At 38.2% G+C, this 20,668-nt stretch overlaps 1 protein-coding gene across 6 annotated transcripts in view; it reads left to right on the top strand.

Annotated features, from left to right (window-relative positions):
- The window catches only part of MAP2K5 (mitogen-activated protein kinase kinase 5), a 264,152-nt gene that overhangs the window by 3,082 nt on the left and 240,402 nt on the right, over positions 1–20,668 (top strand). For all 6 annotated transcript variants that reach the window (XM_061181974.1, XM_061181976.1, XM_061181973.1 and 3 more), the window contains exons 2-3: positions 3,758–3,806; positions 17,257–17,324. In XM_061181974.1, the coding sequence (XP_061037957.1) occupies positions 3,758–3,806; positions 17,257–17,324 (117 nt within the window). The remainder of the gene's footprint in view (positions 1–3,757; positions 3,807–17,256; positions 17,325–20,668) is intronic.

Here is a 20,668-nt window from a genome sequence, read left to right as displayed (position 1 = left end):
AAGCCTTACCAGACTCACTTGGGCAAGTGTCTTCTGTATCTCAGTTTCTTCATCTGTAAAAAGACAAAAATAGGGTTGGGGGGATAAAAGTAGTGCCTACCTCACAGAGTTCTGAGGACTAGTGGAGTTGGTATGTGTAAAGTACTTACAACAATCTGGAGCATAGGAAGTGCTCTCTAAGTGGTGTTGTTATTGCAGCAGAAGGGATAGGGCCTGGGCATCTCTCAGTTGTACGTTGGCTCAAGGATGACTGGCCTAAAAATAAACTTTGCACAAACGGTCCCACCATCGAGAGCTCAGAGTGCCATGTGCCACGTGCTTGCTCAGGTACGCCCAGGTGGAGCGTGTTATGTTGGGAAGGCCTCATGAAGGGCTCATGACAATGGGTGCTGTATATCAAGTTCTTGGAACTGCAAGCTCAAATCCTGGAGGACTCCTTAGATCTCTTTTCCAGGTTTACCTTATCTCTTCATTTGAGAAATAGGCAGAAAACCAACAGTCACATCAGCATCTTTGGCTTGGAACCTTAAAATTTAAAGCCAAATGAAACCTGGAATGTTCCCTTTCATCTGATATCTCTCCTCACTTCAGTTTTCAAATGAGGAAGCATGAACCCTGGATGGGGAAAATGCTAAAGCCACACAGCTGGTTTGTGGCAGAACCAGACATGGAAGCCGGAAGCAATTTGTAGTCACTGAGTCAACTGGAGCTGAGGGCGTTTTGGACTCACAGTCAGTAGTTGAGGGCTCCATTCACAGCTCCATCAAATGGCTGGGACTCCGTGGGCAAGTCACTGGGCCTCTCTGGGGCCTTTGTCCTTCGTCTGAATAGTTAGGGACTGGTGCATTGTGAAGTAGGCCCAGCTGGTCCTCATAGGCAGAGGCATGTGGGTTATCTGTTTTTCAGCTTTCTGTGTTTCTCCTCTTCCTTGGCAATCCACTCCCCAGTTTGGGGAAAATTGTGCAGGAGATCTGAATGTTCCCCCTTTCCTCTTGCTGTTTGAATGCTCTCTCCCAAGTTCCAGCCCAGATTTCCCCTCGTCTGTGAAGTTTTTCTTCTATCTTAACTGAGACTGTGATTTTTCCTGCCTTCTGAGTTAGCACCTACCGTTTGCTAATTTATGTCTTTTGTTTGGCTCTTTTATCATACTATAAGTGCGCTGATTTGTTAGTCTTTTAGGTTTGTCTCTATCTTTGTGACAGATTATAATCTTCCTAAAGTCAAGGAGCAAGTCTTATTCTTCTGTAGCCTACAGTTTTGTAATCTTTATCCTCCTGGCATGTTATAGATGCTCATTTATATTTTTGGTTTGCTATTTGTTTGACTGATTTATTGAAAGGAAGGAGAAGAAAAGGATCAAGAAATGATCACCAACAAGATAGTTGAACTTATGTGCTCTTTTGAAACTTTCTTTAGGTTGAGTAAAATGTTGAGAATAAGACAGGGTCATTTTGAAATAAGTCACTTAAAATACAACTGGAACATACACATAAAATTAAATGTGCCTGCTTAGAAAAGACCAGGAGATAGTGATTTTTACCTCTTTGTCATTATTATAGCCCCACTTTATTTGCTTTAACAGAACAAGATGGTCAGTTGTGTTCACGTGATTCTCATGATTCTCTCAAGCAGGTTTGCTTTTTCTTTCTCTTTTTCCCCCTGCATTAGTTGTAAAGTTTGTGTGGCTCCTTGTTTATGTTGATGGACAAAGGAGGCCATTGCTTCTCAGCAGGGTTTTCAGATGGTTGTTAGAAGTTTGCTGTTTGACAGGTTCTGCCATTCATAAGTAGGAAGGATCCTAAATTAGTTTGCTAATACTGTAGGGTTCACATCTCAAGATTGGTTGTCTGGAAGTAAGCAGTGATAACCTAGACTTGGAGGGTTGGGGCAGTGGAGGGTCCCCCCCCCCCACCCTTTTTAAACCAATACTGGCTAGTCCTCAGTAAATGCTGTGGAAGGATGAAGTAAGTGAACCAAAGACCATCCTCCACTGATTGTCAGGTGCTGAAATTTAGGGTTTCGTTATGAGGTAAGATTTGTAATGTTCCAGTCATCAGTGACTTGTTCTATTTATTTAACAGACACTAATACTTGCACTTACCATGTGCTAGACACTCTTGTAAGCACTTTATAAATATTAACTCACTAGTCCTACAAGGTAGGTACAGTTATGATCTCATTTTTACACAGAAGGAAACGGAGGCACAGAGAAGTTCAGTCACTCAGTGACTGAACGGCAGAGCCAAGGTCCAACCCTAGCAGTTTGGCTCCTGTCCACACTCTCAGGCTTTACACTGGCTGCTTGTGTATTCTATACTCGCTCAACAGTTTTCATTTAGCTGTCAATAAATACTTTCTACCTACAAGTATGTAGAAAGGATTTTTTTCAACACTAAAATCTTTTACAAATACTTCCACAGAAAGTTGTTTCATTTGCTAAGACTAGAGTAAGAAGAAAAAAATAATCTCTTTTGGCTCTAATGAGTGAGGGCTGCCTAAGATAGTTCCCTTTGATCAATTTTATATGCACAGATTTATTTAAAACGCACACACACACACACACACACACACAGTAGAAACAAGGCTATTATGCAAATTGCCACTGCAGCAAAAGCTTCTAAAGAACTGCCTTTAGAAGGAAGTTGCAGCCGCCACCCTGCTAAGTGCCCTGCTTGGAAGGGCTGTGGGCTCCCTGCTGAGAAATACTGCAAGTGGCTTTGTCAGCTGGCTGCCTGGTGCTGTTTGTGGCACAGCCCAGGAGGGACGTTGTGGCAGAGCTCCCCGAGAACAATGAGGTTTGCAGACCATTTGGGTTGGACTGGACATAATGGAGGGTCACTTTTCCCAGAACTAACTATTTCTTGAAGGTGTTCTGTACCTCTTTAAATAAGCTGTCTCTGTAGACTATTTTTTAAGTGTTTTCAACTTTATAGATTCATTTAAACATTGATATCAGGTTATATACACTTTTTCTTTTGTAGGCTAGATTAACTTTATTTTGGTGTCATTAAATATGTTTTTTAGTTGCTCAAGAGTAAAGGTTGATAAGAATTGTTTGTGTTAAATGTATTGTAGTATTGTAGATTTACATCGTCATCATGGAAACTTGTTTTTTGAACTCTTCCCAGTATGAGTGCAAGGAAAGGTGTTGGTAGTCACATATCCAGAGCTACATTTGTTGAAGGTCTACAGTGTGTTAGGCCAGTTCATGTTCATGTTTATTACATTATTTAATACCTTTTACATTACCTCTGTAAGCATTACTAGACCCACATTGGAGGATAATCAAATTGAGGCTGAGAGAGGTTGAGTAATTTGTTGCTAGTCACACAGCTTGTTTAGTGCAGAGCTGAGATTCAAACCCAGGCCAGTCTTGACTCCCCAAACCTCTTTTTCTACTAACAGTACATTCCTTCTATAGCCTCCCATAGAAGAAACTTATTTTTTTTTTATAAATGCACAACAGTGTAATTGTCTATGCTGTTGAATCGAGAGTAAAAAATTATGTTATTAGTACAGAGTGGAAAGGATTTTTTAAATGATCCCCTCTCCCAGTATAGAGATTTAAGCTCCAGAATAGAGATTTAAACTCTGGACTTAGATTGCTGGGCTAAGTGTGATTATGAGCTAATGTTTTTATAGTTTATGCCAACATTTCAAAAATCTTTTCCAGGTTCTCCTGTTTCCTCTAGGATTTGCCACATGTTAGCAATAAAGAAGATGGCTAATTGTGTTCCTTTATTCTTTCTTTGTTTAGGATGTGATAGGCCAGGTTCTGCCTGAAGCAACAACCACAGCATTTGAATGTAAGTCTGGCTTGTATACTTTCTTGACTGTTTCTTTCTGCAGTAATTTTTCAAAGGGTTTATGGGTTGCGTTACTTTAGAAACTGACAAAAACAGATTATTTATGATCATCATATGGTACATTTAAATATTTATAAATTAATGCAAGTTTAATGATGATACTGAACCGAGTAATATTTTCTTATTTAATCATATCCTGGGTGTGCGTATTTCTGTAATATAGCTTTAGTTACCAACATGACCTTTATCTGCTCTTGCTCCTCACTGTAATAATATTGTGGGACAAAATGAAACGTGTAAACTACCTGTAGGCCAGTGATGATTGATTAAAAGATTTTAATCCTTTGCTGCTTTAAAACAGCAACAGAGTAGAACATTTAAGTGAACGTTGCATGGAGTAATTCTGTTTTATTGGGGCTTGGCATGGCTGTTAGATGATGGCAGCAACACTTCAGGTCTTGAGTCCTTCCCACCCCGCCAAAACAATTGGCTTGGGGACTGGGGTGGGGGCAGGGTGTACTAGAAAAGTGGTTTTGACATAAGCCAGAGGGAGGTCACGGGCTGAGTAATGTTAAGATGAGAGTTTAGTCAGCACAGGGGCTCTGGTGTTAAGAAGGATAAAGTAAGGATCTGTAACTGTGGTCCCATCTTTTCTCAAAGATGTGGTCTGCTTTTCCATGTAGAAAAATGTACAGTTTCTCCACATGATTTTTTCCTTTTTGTTCTTGTTTTTTAAGGAGGTGGTTAACTACAGAGAGTACAATTGTCCTCTCTTTTATTTATGTTCTCTTGGTGGACAATTTGGCAATACTTACCAAAATATAAAATGTTCAAAACCTTTGACTCAGCAGATCCACTTTTAGGAAGCTGTCCAACAGAAATAGCTACACATGTGTTGAATGCCCTTCAAACAAAGTGTTCCTTGTGGAATTTTTTTTTTTTTTTTTTTTTTAAATTTTGGCTGCGCCTCACAGCTTGCGGGATTGCAGTTCCCCGACCAGGGATTGAACCTGGGCCACGGCAGTGAAAGCGCCGAATCCTAACCACTAGGCCACCAGGGAACCCCCTGGAGTTATTATTATTATTATGATTATTATTTTTAAAATTTATTTATTTTTGACTGCGTGGGGTCTTAGTTGAGGCACGCAGGATCTTCACTGCGGCATGCGGGATCTTTTGTTGCAGCGCGTGGGCTCTTCATTGTGGCATGTGGGTTTTCTCTAGTTGTGGTGCGTGGGCTTCAGAGCACGTGAGTTCTGTAGTTTGTGGCACGCGGGCTCTTTAGTTGAGGAGGGTGGGCTCAGTAGTTGTGGCTTAGTTGCCCTGTGGCATGTGGGATCTTAGTTCCCCGACCAGGGATCGAACCCGCGTCCCCTGCATTGGAAGGCGGATTCTTTACCAATGGACCATGAGGGAAGTCCCTGGAATTATTTTTAATAGCAAAAAATTTAGAGGTAAGCTAAATGCCTAGAATAATGGATTAATAAATTATTTATCCATAGTCTGAAGCATTAAGCAGTGGCTAAAAAGAATGAGAATTTTAAGCATTGGCATAGAAGTATATTCATGATATACTGTTGAATAAATAAAATATGTATGGTATGATCTCATTTTGTAAAATATGTAATCCCTCCTCCTCCTCCCAACTTCATGTATATATTGAGAGATGAAGGTCTGAAGAGGTGCCCACTGCAGTGCTTTCCAGTGGTTTCCCCTGGAAAGTAGACTTGGGGCTGGAGTGGGGGAAGAGTTGGCCGAATGAGCACAAGTTTTTACTTTATATCTTTCTCTATTGAATGTTTTTCAACAATCATTTCATGGTTTTAAAAGCTACTTGAGAACTCTTAAAATAATTCGTATTGTATTAACCACACTGGACTCCATATACTACTGAAAAATAGTATGTATATCTGAAATACATTATTAGTGTTGCAAGCTCTTCAGACCCCTTGCAGGAACTCCTTGGGGGTGCCAGGGATTTCACGGACAGTCTGGTAGTTAACATTTGGAGTACTTACTGTTGCCAGATGCTTGTTAAGAGCATTCTGTGGTTTATCTCATTTAATTTAACCTTCATAAGATCCCCATGAAGTACTTTGAAGGACTGTTATTAGCTCTGTTCTAGTTGAGGAAAGGACATCTCCTGTAAGCAACTTGTTCAAGTCTCACAGCTAGTAAGTGGTAAAGTGGAACTTCTCATGTGTATATTCTCAACCACTGTTGAGACTTGTTCTGAGAGTTGTCATAATTCTTGATATTGTATGTTCTGATTGTTTTTAGATGTGGCAAAAGAGAAACTTACCTTGTTCTTTCTACTTCTTGCTTTCTGGGTCCCTCCAAGTGGCTCGATGTACCTGTGCCTTACTGGCTTTCAGAGTTAGGGTTCATAGTGGTAATGCTGATTATTTTAGCTTATCATTTATTGATGGTCTGCTCTGTGCTAGGCAGTGTACTAGATGAGTTACCTGGATTGTTGCTAATCTTTGCAACAACTCTGAGAGGTAGGACAATTATATTTGTGAGGAAATTGTAACTCAGAGACATGAAAAGATTGTTGAAAGTGATCAGCTAGGAAGTGGTGGAACCCATATTCAAATGCAGTTCTGTTTGACTATAAAACTTGCACTCTTTATAACCAAGTGTGTTGAAAGCCTGTGAAGGGTGTTAAGTATGGTTTATGGGTGTGATGGCACAACTCTTGAATAAATAAAACTTTGATCAAAGAAATACTTATGGTAATATATTTAACACGAAAAGTACACTTAACACTAACAGAAAAAATGTTTAAATTTCTAGGTTTAACTTCTTAGAGATCACTTTCCTTCTTTTCCCCCAACAAGGGCAGAAGCTCTATACCCATCTGCATCTGGATCAGTTTTAGGTGAAAAGAATAAGAACAAAAATACACAGAGACAAAATAATGATAGTTCTTTGTTTTTTTGTGCTTAGATTATTGTGTACTTTCCATTATAGACTTAAAATCCTAGGCTGGCTTTTTTCGTGATTGTTCTAGGGTGACCTTATTTTCTGTACCAAGGATCTTCACTAATAAATGAAATCTATGTATAAGAAATAGTTGGAAAGATGTAGTTTATAAGCTAATTTGTTGAAATTTTTGAGCTCTTTCAGTTGTTTATGGTATGATGGAACAACTCCTGAATAAATAAAACTTTAAGATATTTATAGTAATATATTTAATACTGCAAAGTATACCCAACACTAACTTATACAAAAGAGGTGTTACATTTAGTGATATGAATTAAGCAACGAGAGAAAGGACAGTGTCAAATTTACCTGTTTTACACAGAGAAAAAGAGTTGAGTAAGTGGAAAAGAGGGGAAAGGTTAGGTTCTCTTACTGATAATTCAGTTCTAAGAAATGCCATCTCTTCGGTGAAGCCTCCGATCCCCGCAGGTGTGGTTAATCTCTCTGGGCACTTTACTAGAGCACATAACCTATTGGGCCTCCCTTCCGGTTGGTTGTGTGCCAGATTTTGAATGATTTGGTGACAGAAACCATGTTTTATTTCACTCTTGCTTCTTCTTAGTACAGTTGGCCCTTTGTATCCTTGGATTCCACACCTGCCCGATTCGTGAATGCGGAACTTGTGGGTACAGAGGGCAAACTGTACAATGCCATTTTATATAAGGGACTTGATCATCCGCAGATTTTGGTATCCTATGGGTGGGGGGGAGTGGTCCTGGAACCAATACCCTGTGGATACTGAGGGACGAGTGTACTTTGTGCCTTGTAGGAATACCCTTGTTGAATAAGATGGAATGTTATATATGTCCGTATTCAAAAGAGAATTGTAAAATGCATGTAACCTAAAGCTTAGTAAGTAATTTGCTTTTTTTGGATTATTTTTGCAGTTGTGCAGGCGTGGGATGTAATTGGTTGGTGGTGGACAATTCAGGCTCCAAATTCAAATTCCCACACTTGACTGGGCCCTACGTCCCAAGGGGGCAGAGGGTCTGTAGTGGTTATATTCTTTCTGATTTCTATCCCAGGGGATGGTGTTTCCAAGGGGATTTAGGAGTGAATGAGGGGAGGGAGTCCCATTTGTGCCAAACTTACCTCTTGGACTGATGGCCCTAAACCTCGTTTTTTTTTTTTTTTTTTTTACCACTTTTAGGTCCTTTCTCCCTTACAATAAGAGCACAAATGAAAGTACTACCTTTCAATAAATAGTGTCTGATTTTTTTTTCTTTAGTTAAGAAGGTATAGATGATCTTTAAAAATAATTCAAGCAGTATCAAAATAAAGCAACAAGTAAAAGTCCCCGTCTCCCCAATTCCCTAGTTAACAGTTTCTTCTGTATCCTTCCAGAAATTTTCTCATATATAATATATACTGGATTGCAACTAGTTTCCCCTGCCCCCGCTTAGTAGTATGTGTTGGGCCTCTTTCTAACATCAGTGTGTACAAGTCAACTTCATTCTTTTAGATAATTACATTATACTTAATTTTATGGGTATGACTTAATTTAACCTGTTGATGGACCAGTTTTAAATTTAAGATGTTACCAGTTTTTTAGTAGTATTAGAAAAAATGCTGCAGTCAACAGCATTGTCTCTTATGGCTTTCCACATTGTAGAAATGTATTTGTAGGATAAATTCCTAGGATTTGGAACTACTGAAACAAAGAGTACCCATATTTTACGTTTTGACAGGTATTTCCATGTTGTTCTTTAGAAGGTAGAGCCAATTTGCACTCCCACCAGCAATTTTTGAGAATGCCCATTTCTCTCTACCCTCACCAGCTCTTGAGTTCAATAAACTTTTTAGTTGATGTCAATTTGATATGTGAAAAAGATTATTGTATTATTGTTTTATTTTTATTTTGTATGTCTTCAATTATAAATGAGCTTAAGCATCTTTTCATTTATATTTTGGTCATTTGTATTTAATTTCTGTGAACTATTTATCACCTTTGCCCATTTTTCTATTAGGTTATTTGTCTTTTTCTGATTGATTTAAGAGCTTTCCAATATTAAGAAAATTCCCCTTTGTCTTAGATGTTATAAATATTTTTGTGTAGTTTATTGCTTTCCTTTAAGCTTGTTTTGGTCTTTTTTTCTCTTTTTTTCCATGGAGAAGTTTAAAGTTTTTACAAGAACCGATTTGTCATATTTTGTGACTTCTGGATTTATGCCATGCTTAGAAAGGTCCACATTCCAGGATGTTGAAAAAACATTAATTCAGATTCTTTTTTCTTCCTACTTTAATGGGTTTAAATACACACACATTTATAAATATGTACCCTTATATGTGTTTTTGTGTGGATTTTTTTTTTTTTTATAAAACAGCATGTGTTTTTATTGCAAAGACAGAAGTTTTTTTTTTTTTGTACCATCTTTCAGTTTATTTTGGTGAAAGGAGGAGTCAGGTGGTGATCCAGCTTTATTTTTCAAGCAGATAGACAGTTGATTCCATACTGGTTATTGAATAATTTGTCTTTTCCCAGATGTGAGAACACTTATGAGATGAAGCTAAATTCCATAACCATAAAAAATCTTGAATGTTTGCATGTGTGGGCCCTACGTATGCTGTAGGAGCTTGACATTCATATAGGCCCAAAGATCCCTGCTGATTTTCACAATTGCATTAACAGATTAATGAGTACACCAACACGTGAGGTGATGGAAATCAACTGTGCCCACTAATGAGTTTCCTGTGCATATCTGTTACATGTGTTCCTCTCCCTGGATTTTCTCTAGACAAGTTACTGCTGTAAAATTACTGTTGGGCTGGTGTTGCTAGACAGTAAAATCTTACTGTTGACGTGAAAGATATGTTTTAAGTCTATGTAGACAAACACTGACTTATACCTATAAATACCATATGGCCCTGCTTTTCCATGATACTCTGACGTCACATATTCTGATCTGTAGCCCTCGTAAGTATCTTCACACTGGTCAAACCATGTGTCTGAGTTTTGGTTCAGAAAATGCGACTATAGGATAAATCTTTATTTTATTTGTTTTTCTTTAACCGTGACCATTTTATACTCACTTTTCATTGAATAGATTCCTTTTCAGTTGTTTTATGAATTTCTGGAAAAATTCTGGGAAAAATGAAGTTTTATTTTCTTACAGTATAGCATATGTAAAAGATAACTGGTTGCTTATAAGAAAAACTGGGTAGGTTAATGAAAAATTGTAATTCACAATAGATGTACACTGAGTCTAAAAATTAACATGTAAGAGTTAATTGTGTATCCTTAGAATTTGAGACGACTTGAAGAGAGCTTTAATTTATTGAAATTTTGTTTTGAAATATCATCGATGCAAAAAGTCCTAATCTTTTTCAGTCTTATGAGAGTAGTTATTAGTAGTAGTAGTAGGTATTTGTAGTCTTATTAGTTATTATTAGTAGTAGTAGGTGTTAGTAGTCTGGCTGTTTTACATGAGAATTAAGAAATTTAAGTCCTTTACCCAAGCACCAGGCTAGTTCCTTGAGGGCAGTAGATAATGCTGCTCACTTTTGAATCGCTAGAAACCCAGCATAGTACCTGGCACATAGTAGACTCTCAATTTGTGTTTCTGGAATGCATGGATGGTTGAAGGAATGAAGTAATAAGGACAAGCAAATATATCCAGCATGTGATGACTGCTCAAAACCTCAATTTGGTTTAGGTCACCATCATCTCTTACCTAGACTAGGACAGTGGTCCTCTAACTCGTCTCCTTGTTTCTGCTTTGCCTGCATATAGCCTCTTCTCCACACAGCAGCCAAAGAGATCCTTTTAGAAGTTAAGTGAGATCACTACAGTCAAGACCCTCCAGTGGTTTCCTTCTCACTCAGGAGTGATAGCCAAGTCCTTAACATGCCCTACAAGGCCCTGCCCTTCCTCATCTTCCCCCAACTCTGCCCCACCATTACTTCTCTGAACTCGTCTCTCTCCCCCATCTTATCCTCAATCTGTTGCAGCTACTCTGGCTTTCTTTCAGTCTCTCAAGCATGCCAGGTATTCTTCTGCCACAGGGCCTTAGCATGAGCTGTTCCCTCTGCCTGGAACATTCTTTCCCCAGATATCTGTATGATTCACTCCCTCATCCCTTTCAGTCTCTCTCAAGTAGAGTGTAAACTCCATGAGGGCAGGGGTTTTCCTTTTTTCCACTGTTATTACCCCAGTGTCCAGAACATTGCTACATAGTGGGCACTTGAATATTTTTTGGAAAGAAAAAGGAAGCAAAGAAGTAAAGAAGGAATCAGGAGGTGGGAGGCATGGAGCTAAATTAAAATTCATGGATATGAAGATTTAGCCTTAGAAACTATGGCCTCTGGTCCTGACCAGATCTTAGATTCCACACCTGAGAAGTGTTCTAAATTTGACAGCTTTTCTGGTAATTTCCTATTGATGCCTCTTTAACCTCTACAGTTATGTTTTCATTTCTTTCCTCTTGCCTTAGAAAAATGCCTTTGCTGTAGTTCTAATTGACTCTTCTTACCTGGCACTGAAGTAATATGACAGATGACATATAAAGTACAGTATTGCCTTAACTTTCTGTTGCCCTTGGTAGAAGCTAAATTGTTTTTCTCGAAAGCCCACTTGAGCCCTGCCGCTGCAGTGGGTGCTGTTTGGCTGAGCGCTCCCCAGAGTCTGATGTTTTTGTGCCGTTTACTCAGTAGGCACTCTGCTTGCCATTCTGACAGCCCCTTACCTGAGGCTGCGTCTCCGCTCTTGGACCTTTATGTTCCTCCTCTTGGTTTCTCTTCTGGATTGCACGTTGCTTGAAATAAAATCGCTAACAACATATGGCCTGTTATGATTGTCTTTTCCCAAACTCTGCCATTTTGTATATTTGTGACACACTGCAGATTTTGTGAAGATTGCTTCATAATATTTGTTTACCATCTGCTGCACTCTATTTGGTATCTTGCTAGGATTTTTGCCTCCATTTTAAGTGACATTAACAAAATCCAGCCAGTACATAGACTTTCTGGTTCTACTTTTGCTTCCCTAATGTGCTGGAAAATAATATTACTATGCTCCAGGCAACTGGAGAAGCCTGGAATTCTCATTGTGAACCAGTGTATCAGAGTGCTCCCCGTCCTCTGCCTTCTTGGTCATATCTAGTCATGCTTTTTTGGTCAGAGGGCAAAGAACCTCCATGTGTAAGACAAAAAGAGTTCAAATTTTTTTTTTCTGCTTCTCTCTACTTCGTGCCATGGCTTCCTAGTGTTCTTCAACATATTTATACCTTTGAAACTCTTTGTGCCATTTTAGTAAGTTTTTTATGATTTATGTTTCCAGTTAGTGTACTTTTTATAGCTAATGCGGTTTGATAGGCCCAGCCAGGGTCTTTGCTAGATGGGCTGGCTGTGTATATCCAACTTTTTATTCAGAAAAGTATTTTAAGTTATTGTCATACTAAATTGCTTGGTATGTACTTCTACTTTCTTACCCTTCACTAACTTCTCATTCCTCTCAATTCATTGTCTGTTAAATTTTTTTTCCAGCTTTACTGAGATATAATTGACACATAACGTTGTATAAGTTTAGGGTGTATAGCGCATTGATTTGATCATTACATATTGCAAAATGATTACCACCATAGTGTTAGCTAACATATCCATCCTGATGCATAATTACCATTTCTTTTTTGTGGTGAGAACATTCAAGATCTATTAGCTGTCATGGACATATATACACTATCAAACGTAAAATAGATAGCTAGTGGGAAGCAGCCGCATAGCACAGGGAGATCAGCTCGGTGCTTTGTGACCACCTAGAGGGGTGGGATAGGGAGGGTGGGAGGGAGGGAGATGCAAGAGGGAAGAGATATGGCAACATATGTATATGTGCAACTGATTCACTTTGTTGTAAAGCAGAAGCTAGCACACCATTGTAAAGCAATTATACTTCAATAAAGATGTTTAAAAAAAAAAAATAATAAAATAAAATAAAATAAGGTTTTCTAAAAAAAAAAAAAAAAAAAAAGATCTATTAGCAACGTTCAAGTATGTAATACAGTATTATTAGCTATAATCACCATGCTGTACATTAGATCCCCAGACTTTGTTAATCTTGTAACTGGAAGTTTATACCCTTTGACAAATATCTCCCCATTTCCCCACCCTCCAGCCCCTGGTAACCCTGAGTTTGGGTTTTTTAGATTCCACATATAAGTGCTATCATACAGTATTTGTCTTTCTCTAACTTTTTTTCACTTAGCATAATGCCCTCAAGGTTCATCCATGTTGTCACAAATGGAAGGATTCCATCTTTTTCATGGCTGAATAATATTCCTTGGTGTGTGTGTGGGTGTGTGTGTGTGCCTGGGTGAGTGTGTGTACACATCTTCTTTATCCATTCATCATTGATGGACACTTGAGTTGTTTACATATCTTGGCTATTGTGAATAATGATGCAATGAATATTGGAGTGTAGATATCTCTGTGAGATTCTGATTTCAGTTCCTTTGGATATAGACTTAGAAGTACGATTGCTGGATCACATGGTAGTTGTAGTTTTAATTTTTTGAGGAATCACATACTGTTTTCCATGGTGATTGTATCAGTTTACATTCCCACCTACTGCACACAAAGGTTTTCATTTCTCCACATCCTCACCAACACTTTTTCTCTCTTGTCTTCTTGATGATAGCTATGTAACAGGTGTGAGGTGGTACCTCATTGTGGTTTTCATTTGCATTTTCCTGATGATTAGAGATGTGGAGCACCTTTTCTTGTACCTGTTGGCCATTTGTATGTCTTCCTTGGAATTCCTTGTGTTTAGAGAGAAGTGTATTCTCATTTTAAATGTCAAGGCCAATGGTTTGCTCTTGGGTTGCCATGAGGGCATCTGATAGCTTGGATTTTGCCTCTGGGCCAGAATCATTAGTCTTCTCTTACGTGTAATTACTTTTCCAACTCAGTCTCCTTTCTGACAAGAATGAGGAGTCTTCATTAAAACTACTAATTACAGATATTAAAGAATGAAGCAGACAGTCCTCTAAAGAGCAATCTGTAAAGGAGAGCAGTACCTACATAAAATGGAGGCTCTTATTAATCCATAAAACTATTAATCACTGTGTCATATAAACCTGATTTTATCCTCAGGCTTTATTAGAATGCCTCTTTCAACTTACCTTGTCTCCTTATGGGACAGCTCCAGCACTTTAGGTTTGCATCAAAAGCTGTTCTGGCCTTTTGTCCTCAGTTTTCTGTCCACTTAAAGCAAAGTGCCCTTTAGTGTTTCATAGCTGCTTTCTATGGAATTGCTACGTAAGAGATTAGTCTGCTAACTGACTTCCCTCACAGTTACCAGATTATTTCAGGTAACTGAAATAATCCCTCAGAGATTTCATAGAATTTTAGAATTTGAGAATCTTTAGTTTGAAGTAGCCTTAAAGATTCAAGCCCTGACTTTGAGAGCTTAGAGAATTCTTTTTGTTGTTGTTGTTCTTGTTACTGATTTAGAGAGATGTGATTTAAACGATTTTTTTCTGGAATCTGTGCCTTCTCTTTACAAATTATAAAAAGGTTTTTCACCCGTTTTATTGAACTCCAAGCACTTCCTCATTCCATGTGAACAATACCTTATTAAGATCTTGTGTATGTTGAAATTCGAATATAATCTGTCCCTTTGTAGCCACCATCTCTGTAGCTAGCTCTAGTGTAGAAATGAGATTTACAAAAAGCTACTTTGTTCAGACTGGAAATTTTATCAAGTTCAGGACTTCATAGAACAAATCATTTTAGTACACATCCAAACAGATTTGACTTGGTTTTAAAGCAAAAAATGTAAAGTGCTTTCATGTGTGGTAATATGTAACATTATATTCCTTTATACAATGTCTGTTTTTCCCCTTTGTTTCCTGCATTTGTATGACAGCTTTTTGACTTAACCTTGAAAATACTAGTTTCTGGAACCTCTATAGAAACTCCCTCTGTTTCCAAAATTAGAATGGCATTTCTCTCCCAATTTGGCTCTATAGAGTCTGTAGCTTTAAAAAAAAAAAAAAGAGGGAAGGAAAATGCTAGATTTCTCTGTAGTCCTTTATATATGTAACCTCCCTAGGAATGTGCCTTCTTTGTTACTGATAGTGACCATTGTGTGCCTTTTATACTGAAAATAGGCAGCTCTTGGTAGATAATACCAGTGGTGACTGTGACAGCTCCTAGCTATGTAGATATTCAGAGAGTTGGGAAACTGCAGGAGTGAACCTGTATCTAGGATCCAGGAACAATTACTTTGGAGAGAAAACCCCAGTGAGAGCTGTTGGCTTGGTCACTGAGCAGGACAGGCTCAAGTGCTGCTTTCCCTCATGATGTCAGATTGCTATTGGCTGTGGGAGAGAAAAAGAAGGTAGCATTTTGCTCTGAAATAGGCTAATTAGGGAGAATACAAGCTCCCTTCTAGGGTTCCCATGGTGTGGTCACCAAACGGGGATACCTTAAGAACTGCGGCTGGACAGGAGGGAGGGCCTGCTGAGGTGTGGTGGGCTAAGATCCAGGTGCTGAACTGAACTCCCCCAGTATTCTCAGTAAGAGTCCCCAGAGCGTGTCATGCTAGCTTATTCTCTTTATGGTGAGAGATTTGTCTTATTCCCCAGGCCTGGGATCAGGTTCTCTGCATCTGACCAAATCAGCAATTAGATGCCCAAGAGTGACCAAAAAAATAATAACTCAGTTTAACAAGTGCACCAGAGCTGAGGCATCCAAATGAGAGAGAGCGTGCCCCTTCCAAGTTGTCCCCCTGGGAGGCTGTGTACGCCTTCCAGCAATGCTGGCATTGCTCAAAAGGTTCTTAGCATTTTTCTTTCAACTGTACATTTAAAGTCTACCACATATGCTGTTATCCTGTTGACAGATCTTAATCTTTAGAAGGATGAAGTAGCTAAGTAAATATTTAGAAATAGCCAAAAGTCATTCTGGGTCCTGCCTGGCAGATAGTATAGATGAGCGAGTAATCAGTTGGCCAGTTCCATTTTGGGCTAAAAATGAGATCTGATATTTTCACTTGGTTTATCTTCAGGTTATTAAAACAGTTTTGAAGACATATTTCAAAACTATTTTAAATAAGAGAAGGATCAATGAAGTAAATACATTGTTTCTAGATGTGGCTGCTTCGGTGATCCACTTACTGAAATATATCCATTCTGGTTAAGTGTTTTGTGAAGTCTTATTATCCTCTAGTTTTGTTTTTTGTTAAAGAAATTTAATTAATTAATTAGTTAATTTATTTTTGGTTGCGTTGGGTCTTTGTTGCTGCCCACGGGCTTTCTCTAGTTGCAGTGAGCGGGGGCTACTCTTCGTTGCGGTGCGTGGGCTTCTCCTTGAGGTGGCTTCTCTTGTTGCGGAGCACGGGCTCTAGGCGTGCGGGCTTCAGTAGTTGTGGCTCACAGGCTCTACAGCGCAGACTCAATAGTTGTGGCTCACGGGCTCTAGAGCGCAGGCTCAGTAGTTGTGGCGCACGGGCTTAGTTGCTTTGCGGCATGTGGGATCTTCCCGGACCAGGGATTGAACCCGTGACCCCTGCATTGGCAGGCGGATTCTTAACCACTGCGCCACCAGGGAAGTCTGTATCCTCTAGTTTTAAGACCATTAAATTATTCAACAATAGCACGAATCACCATTTGAAGCTTACTATGGTCAGAGAGTACCCAGTACAATTGAAACAGTTCAGAAATAGAAAGAGAGCTACAAGATCAAGTGGGTTATGAGGAGAACTTTATTAGAGTTGCTTTGCAAGTTAACCTTATACTAGGCTCTCAGTTCTGTAAAAAGGGAATGATAGTAATCAAGTCATATTGTCCACATCATAGAATCATTGTGAGGCTTTTAAGGGGGTATGGAGCATAAATCACAGTGCCTTGTGTACAATAGTGTTCAGTAAATGTCAGCCATTTTTATTATACTATTATGACAGATTGCTTGGGAGAGAGGAAGAACGGAGAAAAGAGGGATGGGGTGCCGTGAGGGAAAGGAAAAAGTACTAATAGTTAAATAAAACTGGCCTTTCTTCGGATTTTAAAGTTCTCCAAACCAAACGTGTTCAGTCATACTCCAGTTATATTGACTTTATTTTTTAAATTTCTATTTATTTATTTATTTGGCCACACGCGCAGCATGGGGGATTTTACTTTCCCTACCAGGGATTGAACCTGTGCCCCCTGCAGTGGAAGCATGGAGTCTTAACCACTGGACCGCCAGGGAAGTCCCTATATTTACATTAACTTAGATACATGTCTTGAATGACGCGAGCAGTATTTTAATTTTCAGCTGTTCCTAAAATTTTTAGTTCTTTATTGAGATTCTGGTTGTATTCTAAACAGAAAAACAAAACCACGAACCAATAACCTCAACATCCACAAAATATGGTGTTGAGTATTTGGATATCAAGTGTACAAACCAGTTGTATTATGTTCCCAGATAACATGGTTTTTGTACATTAAAAAATGCAAATCTTATCACTTGTATTATATTGCTTTTTAAACAGATGAAGATGAAGATGGTGATCGAATTACAGTGAGAAGTGATGAAGAAATGAAGGCAATGCTGTCATATGTAAGTATATTACAAATGAGGACTATCTTTAAAATGTTAATGTAATTGAGGATGCTGTTTCTTGGCATAGTGAAGATATAAAAGTAAATCACAGTTGCTATAACATTTTTCTATATAATATATAAGATTTTTAAAGATTTCCTTACGTGAAAGTTAAGGGCATTCTTTTCAAAAGACACTGATCATATCATGAACATTAAGAATAATGCATCTTAATGACTTTTGCATTAGGTATGGTGCAGACTAAATGGACTATCAATTTCCTGTATTTTTTATGCAGTACTTAAAGTAACGGCTCATTAAAAACGAACCCCTGGGCTCTAAAAAATTTTTCAAAATCTACTTTCAACTGGAGATCTCTTTCACCCTTACAAACAGACTATAGTTATAATGTAGCTGCAGGCTTAATATGGATACATGATTTAAGATGTACTCTCAGTTATTTTATGCACTAACCACCCCACCCCAAAATGAACTACAGGGTTACTTACTGAATCTAAGTGATTTGAATATATCCCGAAATGACTTTTCTTTTGTGTTTCAAATTTCAGTGAAAATTTGCATTAACATTTGTCTCAGGACTGAAGTAGATAAACAGGAAAAAAGGATACATTTCTAAAACTTGAATACTAAGCTTGAATAATTCAATGACAATGAAGAGACATAGCTTCCCTGAGCCCTGATTTGTTCTTTTCTCTTATTTTTATTTTATTTTCTCTTATTCATTTTATTTTATTTTTTCTGAGTTTGCAGTCTGTGTACGAAACCTTCTCTAGTGGTCTGGCGAAAAGAGCATTGGACTGGAAGTAAGGAGACCGCTGCACTCCTCTGGCTTCCTGGCCTTAGGCAAAACACTTAACCTTTCTGTGCTGTAGTTGCCTCATCTGTCAATTGTGGATAATAATACTTGTCCTTTCTACTGCACAGGGTCATTGTGATGACCAAATGGCATAATAGATGTGAAAGCCCTTTGAAAAGTTAAAAGTTCTATACAAATGCAAAGTGGTATTATGGTGGAAATGATGGAATCAGGGCCCTTGCTTTTCAGTGAGACTCTAATCTCAGCCAATGGTTAGGTTGTAGGTTTTTGATAGACCTCAGCTTTAACCAGGATATTTTTTCGTCGTAATGAAAACTGTGAAATATCTGTATGGGTTTCCGCCAATAGTTTTAATTTAGGGTAGGAGGAAAGAGAACAAGGAGGATGGCATGATTAACAGAGCGTTGCATTCAGACGAGCACAGAGTAGGAAAAGTCAATTTCCCATTGACTTCTCATTAACTTATTTGAGAGTCTTTGTGCCCTGAGAATTTAGAGCAGGGCTCATCAGTACCTTGAAAGGCAGAGTAGGATTATCTGCTGAAAGGTCTAGCACTAGTAATAATAGATTGGCTAACTCTCCTGAGAATGTGACATGCTTATTTTTAGAAAACACACATACACACACACGGGTTCTAGTTTTTTCACATACATCCACTGCAGAGAGTACATTACTGACATCAGTGTACTTTCATTATGTCTCTGACATAACCACACACAAAGGTGTATTTTCAAAAATGTACTTTTGGGAAGATCTAACAAACGGTGCTCTTTGAGAAATGTTACTGCATGTGATCACAGTGATAGTAATAATCATTTCCATTTCTAAGTGGCCACTATACACTAGATGCTTAAGGTGTTTAATTTTCTTTGGTTTTAATAATCACTCTGTAAAGTAGATATTATCATCCCTGTCTTTCAGATGAGGAAGCTGTGGTTAAGAGACATGCTAAAGGTCTTATAGCTAGTATGAATGTGAATATGGAATATAAGTTCAGCTTCTCCTTGTGCAAGGCCCATGCTCCTTCACTGTTTTATACTGTTTCTCTCCCATCCACCTTCCTGCACATTTGTACTGGGATCTTTTTGTGTGTTAAAAAATGAAATTCATCTGAGTAAATTTTAAAGATCTGATTGGCCTATCCCATCCAGCAGACACAAAGACACTCTAAAGACTTCTATAGGCAGGAGGCAGGGCAAGGAAGTTATTTTAGCTAAGAGCTGATTGTTTCAGGCAAGGTCACCTTCCTTTGGGGGACAGCAGGGTCTATCAGGTGGATTACGTGACTAATGCTGACCAGGAATTCCCAGACTGAGTGGTTAAGATTATATTCCTGGGAGAGGCTGAAACTGTAATTAGGTTAGGTACTTTAAGTCTTAGTTTGGTGACTTGGGCTTAGCACAGGTGACTCCATTTTGGGCCGGTTATCTCTTTTTTAACATATGTCATCACCATTATTACATTCTGAATGATTTGTGTTTATATAATACCTTAGTCGAGATATCTATACCAAATATTCCTTATGACTTGCGCTTATTTTCTCAAATGCAGTGTTTATTTTTGTGTTGTAGTACAAGTTCTGTAATTGTCCTTAAACTTAAAAGTCCCTGAGATTTCTTGAGCGACTTTTAGTTTGAAGGGAGCTCATCTAGCTTATTGATCCCCAAGTATTTGGATTTCATGAAATAATCAATTTTTCACTTTTAGATTGAGGGACAGACGTAGGCGTGGTAACTTTAATTTTGCCAAATAAAAACATTAATAAAATAAACTAATAAAAATTATCTACCGTTAACCATTATTTTATCAGGGAAAAATAGTGGTAGTCATTTAAGGATTAAAACAGTGGGCAGTACCTAATCTCAAAAGTAAAGATGATCATTAAAGTGAATAAATTTAGTTTTATGTAAAACTCACTACATTTTTCTTATTTTTGTTAATTTGCTATTGCTGGTGAAAACTTTTTTCTATGCATTGGCAGTGGTCCATAGAATGGGGTCTAGATGGTCAAGTCTGAGTTTTCTCATGAATTCACTTAATATTTATAGATGACAACCTGAGGCCCCAAGGTAGAGCTCCACTCTCCTAATTGTGAATGTTGGATCAAATTATTTTAAAGTGAAAATGAAAATATCCCTGAGAGAGATAATAAGTTTTAAGTTATTTAAAACCTAAATGGATTTCCTTTTCCTCTTATCTCTTGAGGCAGCCCCTACCATCACATACTCTTTGTTTATGTAGAGTCAGGCTCTGAATAAACAGTTAAAAAGTAAAGAGTAGGGGAATCTCTGTCTCAGAAAGCACAAACAAGATTGATTGGCTGTCATTTTGATCTGTCTTGGTTCTTCTGGTTGAAATTCCTTTGGGTTACAGTTTTGCCATAAAGAGAACAATTTGGACTTAACCTCACAATAGATTTTGGTTATTAGTCCTCAGTTGCCAAACTATTATTAAAAACCTGCATTGGCCTTTATTTTTTAGGTTCAGTTTGGCTCTGAAAACTTTTGATTCAAGGATTTGGGTG

This window comes from Eubalaena glacialis, chromosome 2 (genome assembly GCF_028564815.1).
Source record: "Eubalaena glacialis isolate mEubGla1 chromosome 2, mEubGla1.1.hap2.+ XY, whole genome shotgun sequence".
Lineage (NCBI taxonomy): Eukaryota > Metazoa > Chordata > Mammalia > Artiodactyla > Balaenidae > Eubalaena > Eubalaena glacialis.
The sequence above is the reverse complement of the archived record's forward strand: the minus strand, read 5'-3'. Positions and strand labels throughout refer to the sequence as shown.